At 45.9% G+C, this 13,766-nt stretch overlaps 1 protein-coding gene across 2 annotated transcripts in view; it reads right to left on the bottom strand.

Annotated features, from left to right (window-relative positions):
- Positions 1-294: 294 nt before the first annotated feature.
- VANGL1 (VANGL planar cell polarity protein 1) overlaps positions 295-13,766 on the bottom strand; it is a 62,050-nt gene continuing 48,578 nt past the window's right edge. The window contains exons 6-9 of one of the 2 annotated variants that reach the window (XR_010750312.1): positions 12,390-12,522; positions 11,386-11,620; positions 5,961-7,453; positions 295-5,860 (exon numbers count right to left, since the gene is read on the bottom strand). Coding sequence is in view for 1 of the 2 variants with exons in the window: in XM_066377224.1 (XP_066233321.1) it covers positions 7,193-7,453; positions 11,386-11,620; positions 12,390-12,522 (629 nt within the window). In the remaining variant the exon portion in view is untranslated. Of the gene's footprint in view, positions 7,454-11,385; positions 11,621-12,389; positions 12,523-13,766 lie in introns of both variants that reach the window. The other variant, XM_066377224.1, reaches the window with a different exon arrangement.

The raw sequence follows: 13,766 nt of genomic DNA, 5'->3' as shown, positions 1-13,766 counted from the left end.
GCCCCTGGTCCACATCTCGACTGGCATGGCCATGGGCTGCTCCGCTGTATATATGGTGTTACGTCATCATCTGCACATGCGCACATGCTGCCACATCATCCTACAGAAACTGCGAGGGTTTTCCTTTTATTTGGTGCAGATGTCACATTTCTATCGTTTTGTTGCTTTTCTTTGATTGGTCAAAAGTGCACCATGACTTTATGGACACACTGTGTGTGTGTGTGTGTGTGTATTTACAGGGACAGAAAGAGAGTCAGAGAGAGGGATAGATAGGGACAGAGAGAGATGAGAAGCATCAATCATCAGTTTTTCATTGCGACACCTTAGTTGTTCATTGATTGCTTTCTCATATGTACCTTGACCGCTGAAGGTGGTGGGCCTTCAGCAGACTGAGTAACCCCTTGCTTGAGCCAGCGACCTTGGGTACAAGCTGGTGAGCTTTTTGCTCAAGCCAAATGAGCCCGTGCTCAAGCTGGCAACCTTGGGGTATCGAACCTGGGTCCTCCGCATCCCAGTCCAACGCTCTATCCACTGCGCCACCACCTGGTCAGGCCACTAGAAATGTATAGTTCTTTCAACACAAAAGCAATTGTCAAATAAACTCCTCAGAATAAGACCTGGCCCAGGTCCCTCTGGCCCTCTCCCTAGCATCCTTGTTGAGAAAGTGGTCATCCCCAAGGCCAGTTACATTCACCCTGCTGTGAGCTGGTACCCACCCTGCCCTCACTGGCCGGACACTCTCCACCATAATCATACTCATAAATGACTTCTTAGAAATCAAATTTGGTTAATCATGTCATAAATTAGGGGTCCAGAGGAGTTTGCTATTTAACTGGAGCCTATAGTGAATCCATTATAAAAATAAGAAATTATCAGTAAAGTTTGGATTTTCTTGTTTCCCTTTTTTTAAAAATCAGCCTGATGACCAACATTAAGTGATTATTTCATTATTCCTCTCTGAGTGACCCCATGAGCAACAGTCTCTGTTCCTCAGAGGAGGAGCTTCCCTGGACTTTTGGGCCTTAACGGGTTTAGAAACTCCTATAGGATAAGCTCCTTCCAAATGAAAGCTCATGTCCCCACTGGAAGCTCAGATTAGATAAATATAAGCACATACGAAACCAGACAACTGTACACTCACATATTTTTATCCAAATACAATTTCAGTGCTAAAAGAAATACCAAAGACATTCAAGATAAAAGCCCGGGGGTCTGTCACATTTGTTCGCAAGGTTTAAGATAAGTGTGTTTTTATTCCCCTAAGTCAAGGACAAAACCCCAATGTTTTCGAGCTGAGAGAAACATAAAATTGTAGATTCTTAGCGCCATAAGGTATCTTTTCAGGAGTCTGTTGTTGTGTTGGGGACACTCATGATAAGAGATTTATTTCACAGGTGAAACAAAACAATGGAGTTATCTAAGTAAAAATGGGACAAGGCCTGGTGAAAGGGACTCAGAGTCCTGCAACCTAATTTTATTCAGTAGTTCTAGATTTCTTATCTACCCTTTGAAACCTGTCCCGATTCCGATGAGCAGCAATGCTGAGGCTGTGCGCACTCCCTTCCCCTCCCTGTCCTTATTGAAGCAAACAGCAGGAGAGCAAAGGTAGGCAGGCGCAACAGAGCAAACCTTGAAGATACAGGAATAAAGGAAAATGGTGTTTTCAGAGCCCTCGCTTGTGATGTTCTTTAAAACTCTTGAGGGAAATTGTGGGGGAAAACCAGTGGATGCAGATTGCTGGGTACATGGTGTCGGGAGAGAGCCCAGACTATAGCTCCAAACCTCCCTGGCTGGGTTTACGGGCAGCTCTTCTCCTGCCCTAACCAGGCACATAATGTTGACACAGTACCAGGAAGGGGCTTCGTTGGCTCAGGAAGAGGCCGGGTGAGCTCCTGCACAGCTCCCTGCCACCAAAGCCCAAGGTGCACACCTGCCCAAACCAGGTTAGGGGTGGGGGGCGGGCACAAAAGTAAAGGGTGGCTGCAGGGACAGCACCTGGGCCTTAGACCAGGTATGACACTGGCAGGGCTGGGTTTCTGCGGGGCAGGATTCTCAAGTTCTTTTCATTGAAAATCCTAAGAAATCTGTCCTTATGGTGGAGAAGCTTCTGGTGGAGCCACACCTCTGGGGCAAATCCAAAGTGAAGGAGCAAAAGCCTCCGACTGTCTCCCCTCCCATTCCAGGTTCTGGTTCAAGGTTAAGTGTCCTCAGGTCCCTCCTCTGCATCCAAAATGTCAAATCACTTAGACCCTACCTTAAGCACAGTGACTGAGGGATTGGAACCAGCCATTCCATGTGAGCCTCCACTTACTATCCATGAGACCGTGGCGAGCCTCTCCCTCCCTACGCCCTTTTTCTGACCCGCACAATGAAGAGGACCCTACCTTAAAGGAGAGTGAGGACAACAAGGCCGTCTAGAACAGCACCTAACATACAATGCTAACAAATACGTGTTAGGACTCTTCTCTTCCTTCTTTGACCATTATATCTTGTCAAAAATGTGGTCTGAAGTCTAAGGTTTTTGAGCATCCACTTGGTTAAAGCTCAATAAAGTGATTTCCACATGGGATCTCACTTCCTCAATTCACTACTGCACCGAATACCATTCAAGAACTGTGCTATGGGCTTAAGTATGATTCATATATTTTATAATGGAATAGGACCACAAGGTTACATAGTAGTAAATTCACAGTAGTGATTTATATTTTGTAACAAGATCCATTAAGCACGAACGCTCCCCAGAAATACTTACATCCCTTTACAATCGCAGGGTCTCTGCTGCTGGACTATTTAAATATTGTGTTAACATTTCCACGCTACCTTCAGCCATCAATCTTATTTTTTGATGATGCTCAATTTTTAAGGTATATCGAGAAACATATAGTCAGGCTTCCAGGGTAATGAAGTTGGAGCAGTAATTATAATAGAACTTGACCTTGCTGTTTTCTAGCCAGAGAGGCCTGAGACTAAAGTCGCATGGACTCATGTGCAGGACAGCAGGCTCTCCAGGGACACTTCTGAGCTACTGCTACTCACTCCAGGAGAGAAGCCAGCGTAACTGAGGGAAAAGAATAAAAGAGGGGTGGGAGACATGTCTGGCTTTAGAGCAACCTCCCAAAAGATGGTGCAATTAGAAAATCTCTCAAACACAAGGCTGATGTAGAAACACATACGCCACACACACTCACCCATATACACACACAAACAAGTTATCTACGAAGATACACACCCATCTGCTACAGATAATACAGATGTTTAGATGTCCAACATAGAAACACGCCGTCCACCTGGGAATAGACACTCTGAGAAATGTGAACGTGTACGGGAACACATAACCACAATCTGCCTTCCTGTTTAGGGAGCTTTACACAGCAGGGCCCAGAGAGAAGAGAGTGAACCCAAGACTGATGCTGTTGGTCTCTTTAAATGGCTGGAACACTCGCTGTCCCAGGAGCAGAGTTATCAGTTTCTGTTAACTCAGGAGGCTCATTGGACCCCACAGAGCTACAGCCATATCTAAACACTATCTAAACACATGCACTCCAGAGTGGAGCTGAGACACAAGGCTGAACACCCAACTATCACCAATGATGGCAGAGAGAGGAGGGTAGGCACCTTGCCCCTCTCCAACACAGAGCGCAGCCATGTTCTCCCCACTGAACAGCTCAAAGCTCAGGCAACGAGCTGCGACATACACACAGACTCTGCCACACGCATGCCACCTACCCCTAACAATTTGCTGTCCAGAATCTGTTTCTGTCCGTATTTTTGTAAAGGAAGGCAGAGAGATATAAAGGGAGACAGATGGCAATGGCTGGAGAAAACTGGTCAAGCATTTTCTCAAGGGCTTTCCTTCGGAATTTTGGCTAAATAAAGCATTACATGTTCCGACTGCACTAATAACACAAAGGATGGATGAACTAGAAAACCTTAAAATCTCTTCCACCTCCAAGAATTCAGGCTTTCACATTCAGATCATGGACAATTAAAAACTGGCATCGCCTGACCAGGTGGTGGCGCAGTGGATAGAGCATTGGGCTGGGATGTGGAGGACCCAGGTTCAAGATCCCAAGGTCGCCAACTTGAGCGTGGGCTCATCTGGTTTGAGCAAAGCTCACCAACTTGGACCTAAGGTCGCTGGCTCGAGCAAGGGGTTACTCAGTCTGCTGAAGGCCCGCGGTCAAGGCACATATGAGAAAGCAATCAATGAACAACTAAGGTGTCGCAATGAAAAACTGATGATTGATGCTTCTTATCTCTCTCTGTTCCTGTCTGTCTGTTCCTATCTGTCCCTCTCTCTGACTCTCTGTCTCTGTAAAAAAAAAAAAAAGAAAAGAATTAAAAATTGGCATCTTTGGAAGGACACACTTAAAGACGAAAGTTACCCACTGGTGAAAACATCGCCAGGGAAGGAGCGATCTCAAATATGCGCTCATTACCTTCTGTTCTTTTTAACGTTCACATTGCAATAACCTTAGCTGAAAGTTATAGAAAAATCTATAAACATTTAAGGCAAATGAAATCCTGTCTCCTCTAATGTGGATGTATCTCTATTCAACTAGCCCCCAGGCACAGTTCACTCCCTTTTCAAAAACAACAGCCTATTGTTTTCAAGAACCGAAATAAAAACACATGTGCTCCACTGTGGGGGCAGTGATCTGAAGCCTTCAATGGTTTAACACCATCCACCTTGTTCCACTTCACCAGTACTTCACACGAGTAAGAGGTTGAATGTGCAAAGGCTGTGGACAAAGATCCTGCATTTTATTTTGGTATTTTTTTCAAAAAGAACTCAATACAAAGCATGAAAATATCGACATTCAATTTAAAACAGAAACAACAGTTTCAGAAATTCAGAGAAGAATGCCAAAATCGAGAGAGAGAGAGAGAGAGAGAGAGAGAGAGAGAGAGATAGGTAGAGAGAAAAAATAGTCCTTAATTTAAACCTTTCTTAACATGCTAGGGCGCAGGCGCCCAAGCCCCCATTCGACTGAACCCCTTCAGGACTAGTAACGTAAGACAGGTTTGGAAGCCCAGAGTTTAGAATGATGGCGAGCAGTGTCATTCTGAACGATGTGTGGAGACATTCACGGCACATCCACTGCTGTGCTCCTGATGCAGCAGCCTCAGACACATTTAGTCTGGGACATTATAACCTTTATGTAGCCAAAGTCATAGACATTCACCACCTCCCACAATATATTTCCTGAGAAAGACGTCATCCTAAGGAATGTCCAGCTTCAAGGGACCTACAGGCAAAAACTAAGAGGAAAAAGAGCACCATGGTCACATGGTATGTTTTTCATTGACAGAACCATGCAGTTAAAAAGTACATCTTGGTTTGTGCCATGCCAACTGGTTTCCCCTACCTTCTTCCTCAGCGCATCTACTCTTTGACCAGAAGGCTGTTGATCCAAGAACACTGTTTACTCTTTTGGGGACAGGTGCATAAATATCCAAAGCCAGTTCTGAGTTAAAGGATGACACACAAATGCTGTCCCACCTGTGTCATGCATCCGCCAGTAAGGGCACACGGAACACACAGAGCACTATGACAGTATTGTCCTTTACTAAAGCAAGGGGACAGCACCCTAAGTACCTGAGAAAAGCAAGAGTGACTACTTTGTGAAGTTTTGTTGTGGATACAGGAAGGCAGAGGGAGGCATGGAGAGCCTGGATGTAGTCCTCCCAGACTCTGCTGCAGGGCTCTGCCAGGAAGGGTCAGTCCCTAGTGCCCACACAGCCCCGGGAAAGCCCACTGGAACCATCTGTATTTAATAAGCAGATCTTGGGCGAATCATTCTGGATCCCAACACTGGTCCCCGCTCTCCCTTCCCTAAACTTTGCTGCCAGTTCATACCTTCTCTGCACTTTTCCATAAGCAGATCTTGGGCGAATCATTCTGTATCCCAACACTGGTCCCCGCTCTCCCTTCCCTAAACTTTGCTGCCAGTTCATACCTTCTCTGCACTTTTCCAAACTCTACGAGCTGTGTTAACACCAGAGGCTTTGAAACAAACCCTTCCCTGATAGTGAGAGGCAGAGGCAATGAGTTAGTCGCACAGTGATGGTGGCCAGAAATCAGGGGCTGGACAGCAGCTGGTGTCACTGCAGCAGACACTGTTTGGTCTCCCGTGGCTGGGAGCTTGCTGCGAAGCTTTGAGAGAACCTCCCTCCCTGGGAAACTCGAGGCTCCAAGCTGAAGCTGCCAGCCCCAGAGTGACAGCATCAGTCCTCCCTGGTCAGTGGGGAGCAGGGGAGCAGCAGCAGGAGGGGTGGCTCCCGCTGCAGCCCAACAGGGACATTCTAGCTGGCTTGCCCTCCCTGTGATCTAGCTGATGGGCAATCCACACTTCCTACACAGACAATCTGTGGGACCACCTAAGGCTGTGCACAGAGTCTAAGGGCAAATGGGCAGAGACAGGTTCCAGGCAGCTCTGAAGGCTGGGCTTCCCTGGCCAAGCCTGCCAGTCAGGTGGGAGTGTGTGTGTGTGTGTGTGTGTGTGTGTGTGTGTGTGTGTGTGTGCGTGCGCGCACGTGCCACCAGGAAGGGCAAGATGGGTGAAGATGGGTGCAGATCACAGAGTTAGTGACAGGCTACCTGCTCTGGCCAGTAGGGAAGCAGGGCCAAAACAGAGTAGGAAGGTTTTCGTTTTGGGAAAAGAAAAAATCTACTCAAATCATTAGTGAACATCTTTTGTGATCTTTCTTTGGAGAACCTAAGGCAATATAGAACAGCCCCTGGCTCCCATGGGTGATGTGGAACTGGACGTTTACATACACAAACACATATGTGGCCATGTCGTGTCTGGCTTCCTGAACCAGAACAAAGATGAATACCCTAGCAGTCTGCGGGAAGGCGTGGCACTGGCCAACAGGCAGGGACAGATTGTTGTTAAGGCGAGGCTCCCCCGACGGCTGCCTCCGCTTTGGTTAGTGCTGTCACAGAAACGCCAGGGAACGGCTTCTTGAAAAGTCCCTTCCACAACAGTCAGGTGTCCCCCATCACTTTTCTGGGGCAGACATCCCCTGGTTCCTTCCAAATAAAGTGCAGATGGTCATAGGACGCTGGTCTAACATCTGCCAGTCTCAGCAATGGAAAATAATAAAAACAACAAGATGCCCCTCTGGTATACATATATATCTCTATATATATTCACTTTTTTTTAATAAAGTCACAAATATAAACCTTTTAAACTGATGTCTCAGACTGCAATCGGAGGACAAATTTGTGAGATTTGGGGTCTACGAACTCCTCCGAGAGCACGATGAATGGGATTTTCTTCACATTGATGACGAGGCTGAAGTCCAAGCACTTCAGGACGAAAACGAGTCCATCCCGCAACCCATTTGTCACAGCCTCGTCACTAACAAGCCTCCACTGCGTCGACAGCCAGCGCTCCTTGTCATACTGCAGCGTGGGGCCTGCGCTGAGGTAACGTTCTAGAAAGGCCTGAAATGAGAGGAGGAAGGCTGTCAGGAGAGACAACCAGTGGAAGAGGTCTCCCAATAAATAAGACAGAGCCAAATGTCACACCGCATTCCCATAGAGCCTCTAGCTGGGTTACTGCTGGGGAGGGAAGACAGCTGGGGCTTCTTCACTCCCCTCTACAAATGTGCAGAGGGTGAGATGGCAGGAAGCACACAGGAGAAGGGGTGGAGGGTGGCTGGTGTCATTCTTTGCCCAGAAGCCATGGCAGGGCCCCACTGCACATGCCCCGGCCTGTGCCAGTCTGCAGGTCCACCTCCTCCGTCATTGAAAGCCCAGGGCCAGGGCCAGGCACGCAGGGCACTCCAGAAGTACGAGCTGAACACTGAAAGAGATGTACCTGCACGTGTAAAAACGCATACTCTATCGCTGCCTGGTTGTGTGACTATGGACGGGTCGTTTCACTCTTCCATAAGTGGAGATGACAGCACCTAACTCACAGGCCTGCTGGGGGGATGAAATGGTTCACTAACCATTGAACGGCAGGAGGTGGCTACAATCAATGTCACTGGTAGTTATTTATGTTGGATAGAGTGTGCACACGTCAAGACCAAGGGATGGCCAGACCCCAGGTCCCCTGGCATGACTTCTTGGCTCCAGTTAGGCTGAGCTCTTGGGAGCTGTCTGATGTCCCCCTAATTTCACATGTGTAGCTCCTCCTGCCAAATGTCGCCTTTTAGCAAATTCCTCCTGGCCCTTTAAATTTCTCAAACCACACCTTACGTCTGAACCTCTGAGGTAGATTAACACGCCCTGCTCTAAAGGCTTATAATTACTGGCAGGACTCCCGTGTGATGTTTCACTTTCTAAACAATTACGGACTTGTTGTCTGGGCCCCACAATAGACTTTACTCTCCTGGAAGGCAGGAACTGTTCTTTAAATATGAACTTCTAAGATAGAAGCTCAACAGCTTTGTATGACATCCATAAATACATTGATTTGGCTGTGAGGAAGGATGAGCCAGTGATACTGATAGAAAGTACTGGGATCTATCATCTGGTCCTCCACACAGGTCAGGATGGTTTCTAAGTGGTACTCACGAGCACCCACCCCTCACTGATACTGTGAGGTTCAGTATCTCAGGACTGTAAGCAGATGTTCTAAGCAGAGCTGTGCCTCTGGTACAAAACACACTTCTAATATAAAATAGCTCTTATATTCACAAGAAAAAGACATAGTTCAACAATGACAGAAATAAGGCCCTGGCCGATTGGCTCAGAGGTAGAGAGTTGGCCCAGCATGTGGATGTCCTAGGTTTGATTCCTGGTCAGGGCACACAGGAGAAGTGGCCATCTGATTTTCCATTCCTCCACTTCTCCCTTCTCTCTCTCTCTCTCTTTCCCTCTTGCAGCCAATGGCTCGATTGGTTCAAGCAAGTTAGCCCCAAGCGCTGAGGATGGCTCTGTGAAGCCTCTAGCTCAGGTGCTAAAAATAGTTCAGTTACAGAGCAATGGCCTTAGGTGGGTAGAGCATCACTACCCAGTAGGGGCTTGCTGGGTGGATCCCAGTTGGGGCACATGTGGAAATCTATTTCTCTGTCTCTCTTCCTTGCACTTAAAAAAGAGAGAGGGAGAGAAATAAAATAATTTATAGAAACATTATAAATACATACATTAACCTATGAAGATGTTTTATCACATTAATAAAGAAAAATGAATTCAAACAATAAAAAATATATTTTCCTTCTCTTACTTAGATGGGCAATGATTAAAAAGAATGGTAACACCTAATGCTGTCAAGTATGAGGAAAATAAACAGTCTCATCATATCCCAGAGGCAAAGTATAAAACTGCCACACCTCTTAGAAGGACAATTTGGCAGATCTATACTTTTGATCCAGCTATTTCTCAACCAGAAATGTACCCTTCAGAAATACTTGCACAAATGCACAAAAACATATGTTAAAGAGATAGACATGTCAACACTGTTTAGACCAGAGGCTGGCAAATTTTTCTCTAAATGCAAATATTTTTGGCTTTGCGAGCCACACTCTGTCACAGTTACTTAGCTCAGCCTGTGTGAAGAGAAAGCAGCCAGGGAAGATATGTAAATAAAAGGGCGTGGCTGCCTTCCAATCACAGAGATGAACAAAAACAGCCAACCCCAGTTTAGACTCATAAAAGATCTTAATCCAAAAATGTATCAATAGGCAGTAAATAAAATGCATATTTAGTGGAATGAGATGCAGCTATTAGAATGAGTTTGATCTGTATGACAGAGATCTGGAGGTCCTGACATGAAAGAGAGTTTTAAGTGAATAAAGCAAGTTGAAAGTTTCCAAACTCTCTCTCTCTCTATATATATATCTACATATGAGATACCACTTAGGTTGTTTTTTTCTCCCATTTCTGCTTTAAACACACACATATACACACACACCTGCACAAGCACACATCCTACTTTTTATCAGTAAAAACTGTTTGAGTTAGGGGAATGAAACTTCACCTAGTACAATACGCTGTTCTTTATGTTTAAGCTTTTATACAAAGATTACTATTTTTAATTCATAAAGGTAAACATTTTTTAAATGAAATAAGAAAGCAACTAGGAAACTTGACAAAATTTTGAAAAAAGGAATGAACTGCTTCCATCAGTCGTATGAGCCCTCACTTTGCACATGCAGACCTGCTCTCCTCACTCACAACCACGGTGTTCATACATTTTTGCATTCTGCTTTTTCTACCTTGATATTCTAACAAAGATTCTTCCATGCTCAACAGGTGATAGATATTGCATAATTAGTAAGCTGCTGTTCTATTTTTAAGCTTTTTTTTTGGAGTTATTACAGATTATTTTACAAAAATCAGTGCATGTACATTCATGTGTACATGTAACAGTGCAGAGTATTTTTGCTAAGAGAATCAAAGAATATGGAAACCTTATAGTTTGTTTACTTAATGTTTCTATCTCAATTTCTTGAGGGTTATTACTGGTTAGTGACAATGTAACCAGCAGTTGTACATGTACAGGTCACTGTAGGCTCACAGGTCCTTGTACTAATACTAATAGTTCCCAAATGTTTCATGTGCACTCTATTCCAACATCATCTATTCCCTGTCGTGTTGCCATATTTAATGTAATCCTCACACAATGACCCTATCATGTAGATACTATTATCCCCATTTTACATAAGAGGAAACAAGTGTAGAGTAACTTAATGCAAAGTCACAAACCAATTAAGTTGTTGGAACCAGGATTTGAACCCACTTCTGTCTGAAGAGATTATTTGCTCAATCCTTACTCTACTTTGTCTCACTGGCTGCCTCCTTCTATTAGATTTCTGGCAATAGCCCTGCACCTGTGCTCATATCATAATCTAAAAGACCATTCATCAAAACTAACTCCACAATGGCCAAAATGCCTAACACAGGGATGGCATTATTTCTACCTCTAATAATAATAGCCATTTGATATACAGGCACCGTTATAAGCATGTCACATGCATGAACTTCTTTATTTCTCAAAACAACCCAATGAGGTAAATATTATAATATTTACTTCCTTATAATATACAGGCACCGTTCTGAGCATGTCACATGCATGAACTTCTTTATTTCTCAAAACAACCCAATGAAGTAAATATTAGTACATCTCCAATTTACAGCTAAGGAAACTGAGACACAGAGTCATTAAGCTATTGGCCCAAGGTTTGTAGCTAGTTGGTGGAGACAGGTTAGAATGAGTTGACCAAGTATCCCTAACTACTACCTGTACTGTCTTCTCTCTGCTTGAACCTAGAGGCCTTCAAAGGCACATCTAAAAACCAACTGTACCCAAATACTATAAAATAAGTGAGACTTATTTTTTCTTCTTAGCTGGTGCTTCAAAAAGCCTTTGATTGGGTCACTCCTGGTAACACCCTAAAACAGGACATCCGCGGGGTGCCAAGCCACACCTTTGGGGTCATGCTGTTGGTGACGCAGAAAGTCAGGTGCTGCAGGATGCTCTCCATGCTGTGGTAGTGCTGCTGCCGTGTGGTACGCAGGTACTTCTGCAGAGCCCGGGCCATGGAAGGGAAGATGGCCTGGGCGGCCTCCCTGGGGTCCATCACCTCCCCTGGGGCCTTCTGCTGCTCCTCGGCCTGGAGACGCTGGATGTGGATGAAGGCCTCCTCCACCGCGACCACCAGCCTGGGGACAGTGAAACCAGGAATCAGGACGGGATTTGAGAACAAGGTCACCAGGACCTGGAAGGACCCCTGCCCACCTGCCATGTCCCAGTCTGCCACCAGCTCTCCCAAGGGCCACATCCTTAGCTGTCACTCCAGATGGCTGAGAGGGGAGAAAGGATGGCAAAAATCACAAGTGGGACCTGGGCTCTAGGGGGTGAGGAGGAAGGAGGCCTGGGACTCGGAGATGACCTCTGTTCTCAATGCTGCCACTGATTTGCTCAGGAGACTCACTTCATCTGGACATGAAGGGTTAGATGAAACAGTTCTAAGGTCCCTCAGACTCTGAGCAGTGGCTGGTGGTGCCAAAGCCACCATATAAAGAACCAGAGCTGTATCCCTGTCAATCCAACCGCCAAACCAGAAGTCCCTGGGATATAGGAAGGAAGGGGCCCAGCACACATGATGGAAACCACCTCTGCCCATTTCAGTTCATAAGATCAGATCCTGAAAACCAGCAAGGGCCTGGGGTGTAGGCCGTGGGCCAGCAGCTCAGCATCAGCTGGAGATTTGTAAGAAACGACAATTCGTGGCCCCAACTCCAGACTCACTGAAGAGTAAGTGACCGTTGTGGGTGGCGGTCCAGAGACCTGTATTATAACGAGCCCTCCTGGTGATGCTTATGCATGCAAACATTTGAGAAACACTACAGCAATATTCACTCCAAAGGCTCAAGCAGGCCATGTGCAGAAAGTAAAATTTCATTCTAGTGGAAAAGGGGGACAACAGACCTTGCTTTCCGCTTCTTCACCCGCCGCTCGTGTTCCGCCTCTTCATAATACAGCTCGTTGTGGGTCGAGTCCCTGCGCCGAGCAGCTGCAGCAATCATGGCCCGGGACTGGCCAGTGGCATTGTTACTGGGGCCTTTGAGGAAAGGACAGCAGAGGAGAAACAGTGTTGGTGTCATGGGGGCACAAAACAGAGCAGAATACTAGGGCCACCGTCTGTCAGGACTGTCTACCCATTCCCTGGGAAGCCCAGACACAAATCCCAACAGTGACTTCCCATGAGGGTGAATGGTGTCCCTGCTTCTCATTCATTCAACGTGCTCACGAGAGGCAGGAAATCTCCCTGAAACCCAATGTGATCAGCGCACATGGAAAAAGAACTCAGAAGAAGATAAAGAATGTGCGACAACTAAAACGGTGGCCAAAAATAACACAGAACGTGAACATGTTACTTACCATCTGTTACGGAAAGGCTCTGCTTGGCCCTAAGGGCAGCTGGAACGTCACGTTTCAGCAACAAGACGATGAGGGAGAACGAGAGATAGGAGCACAAGGACAGAGAAAGAGCCAAGTCCAGGGAAACAGTGACACAGACTGCACACAGGAGAACAAGCCCGGCCGGACTGTCACGGCAGCTGCCGCTCGGAGAGAAAATACCATAATGCTTGAGAACTTGCAAAATGGCCCATTTGTTAATGCAGACTTAGAAGTCCTGGTCTCGTTCCCCTGACCACTGACACCTTGACTTTTCAGAAGGACAAGACAGACCTCATGCTTTCTCATGTTTATCTACTTGGTTAATGACTCGGTTTTGCTAGTGGGCATTTTTGCTGTTAACAGATCACAGGTAAAAAAAAAAATTACCAATCTTTTAGGATTCATGAGAGAGTGTACATCTCATTAGCCAAAAATAATAATAAAATAAAAATGTAAAATGTGGAGGATATTCTGTCACCACCAAAATTGACACCATCTATAAATCACTTGACTTGCTAACAACATGATCCTCTTCTAAGGTTTACAAGGCTCTTGCCTTGACCCAAGCAGCCCAGCAAGAAATGACACCGTGTCCTGTTTCTTGAACTTAACCATCTGATAGCCTCAAACAGCTCTGATGTCCCCAGCCTGACCTCTGGCCTCCTGCCATCCCTCAACTCCATCTTCTAGCCAGGACTAAGAAACGGCTGTAAGTGCTTCACCAGATGCCTGAGCTACTGAGAGCTATGTAGTCTTAACAGATATGGGTAGCTAGGTCTTTGCTTTGGGTACTTTATCCACATTTGAAAAGCAGCCCTTTCCTAATAGCTTCCAATATAAGATGTTCCCAGCAGGAGGCAGGAAACACACACACACATCACTATTGTTTTCAATCATTAAATC

The sequence above is a fragment of the Saccopteryx leptura genome, chromosome 3, assembly GCF_036850995.1.
Source record: "Saccopteryx leptura isolate mSacLep1 chromosome 3, mSacLep1_pri_phased_curated, whole genome shotgun sequence".
Lineage (NCBI taxonomy): Eukaryota > Metazoa > Chordata > Mammalia > Chiroptera > Emballonuridae > Saccopteryx > Saccopteryx leptura.
The sequence above is the reverse complement of the archived record's forward strand: the minus strand, read 5'-3'. Positions and strand labels throughout refer to the sequence as shown.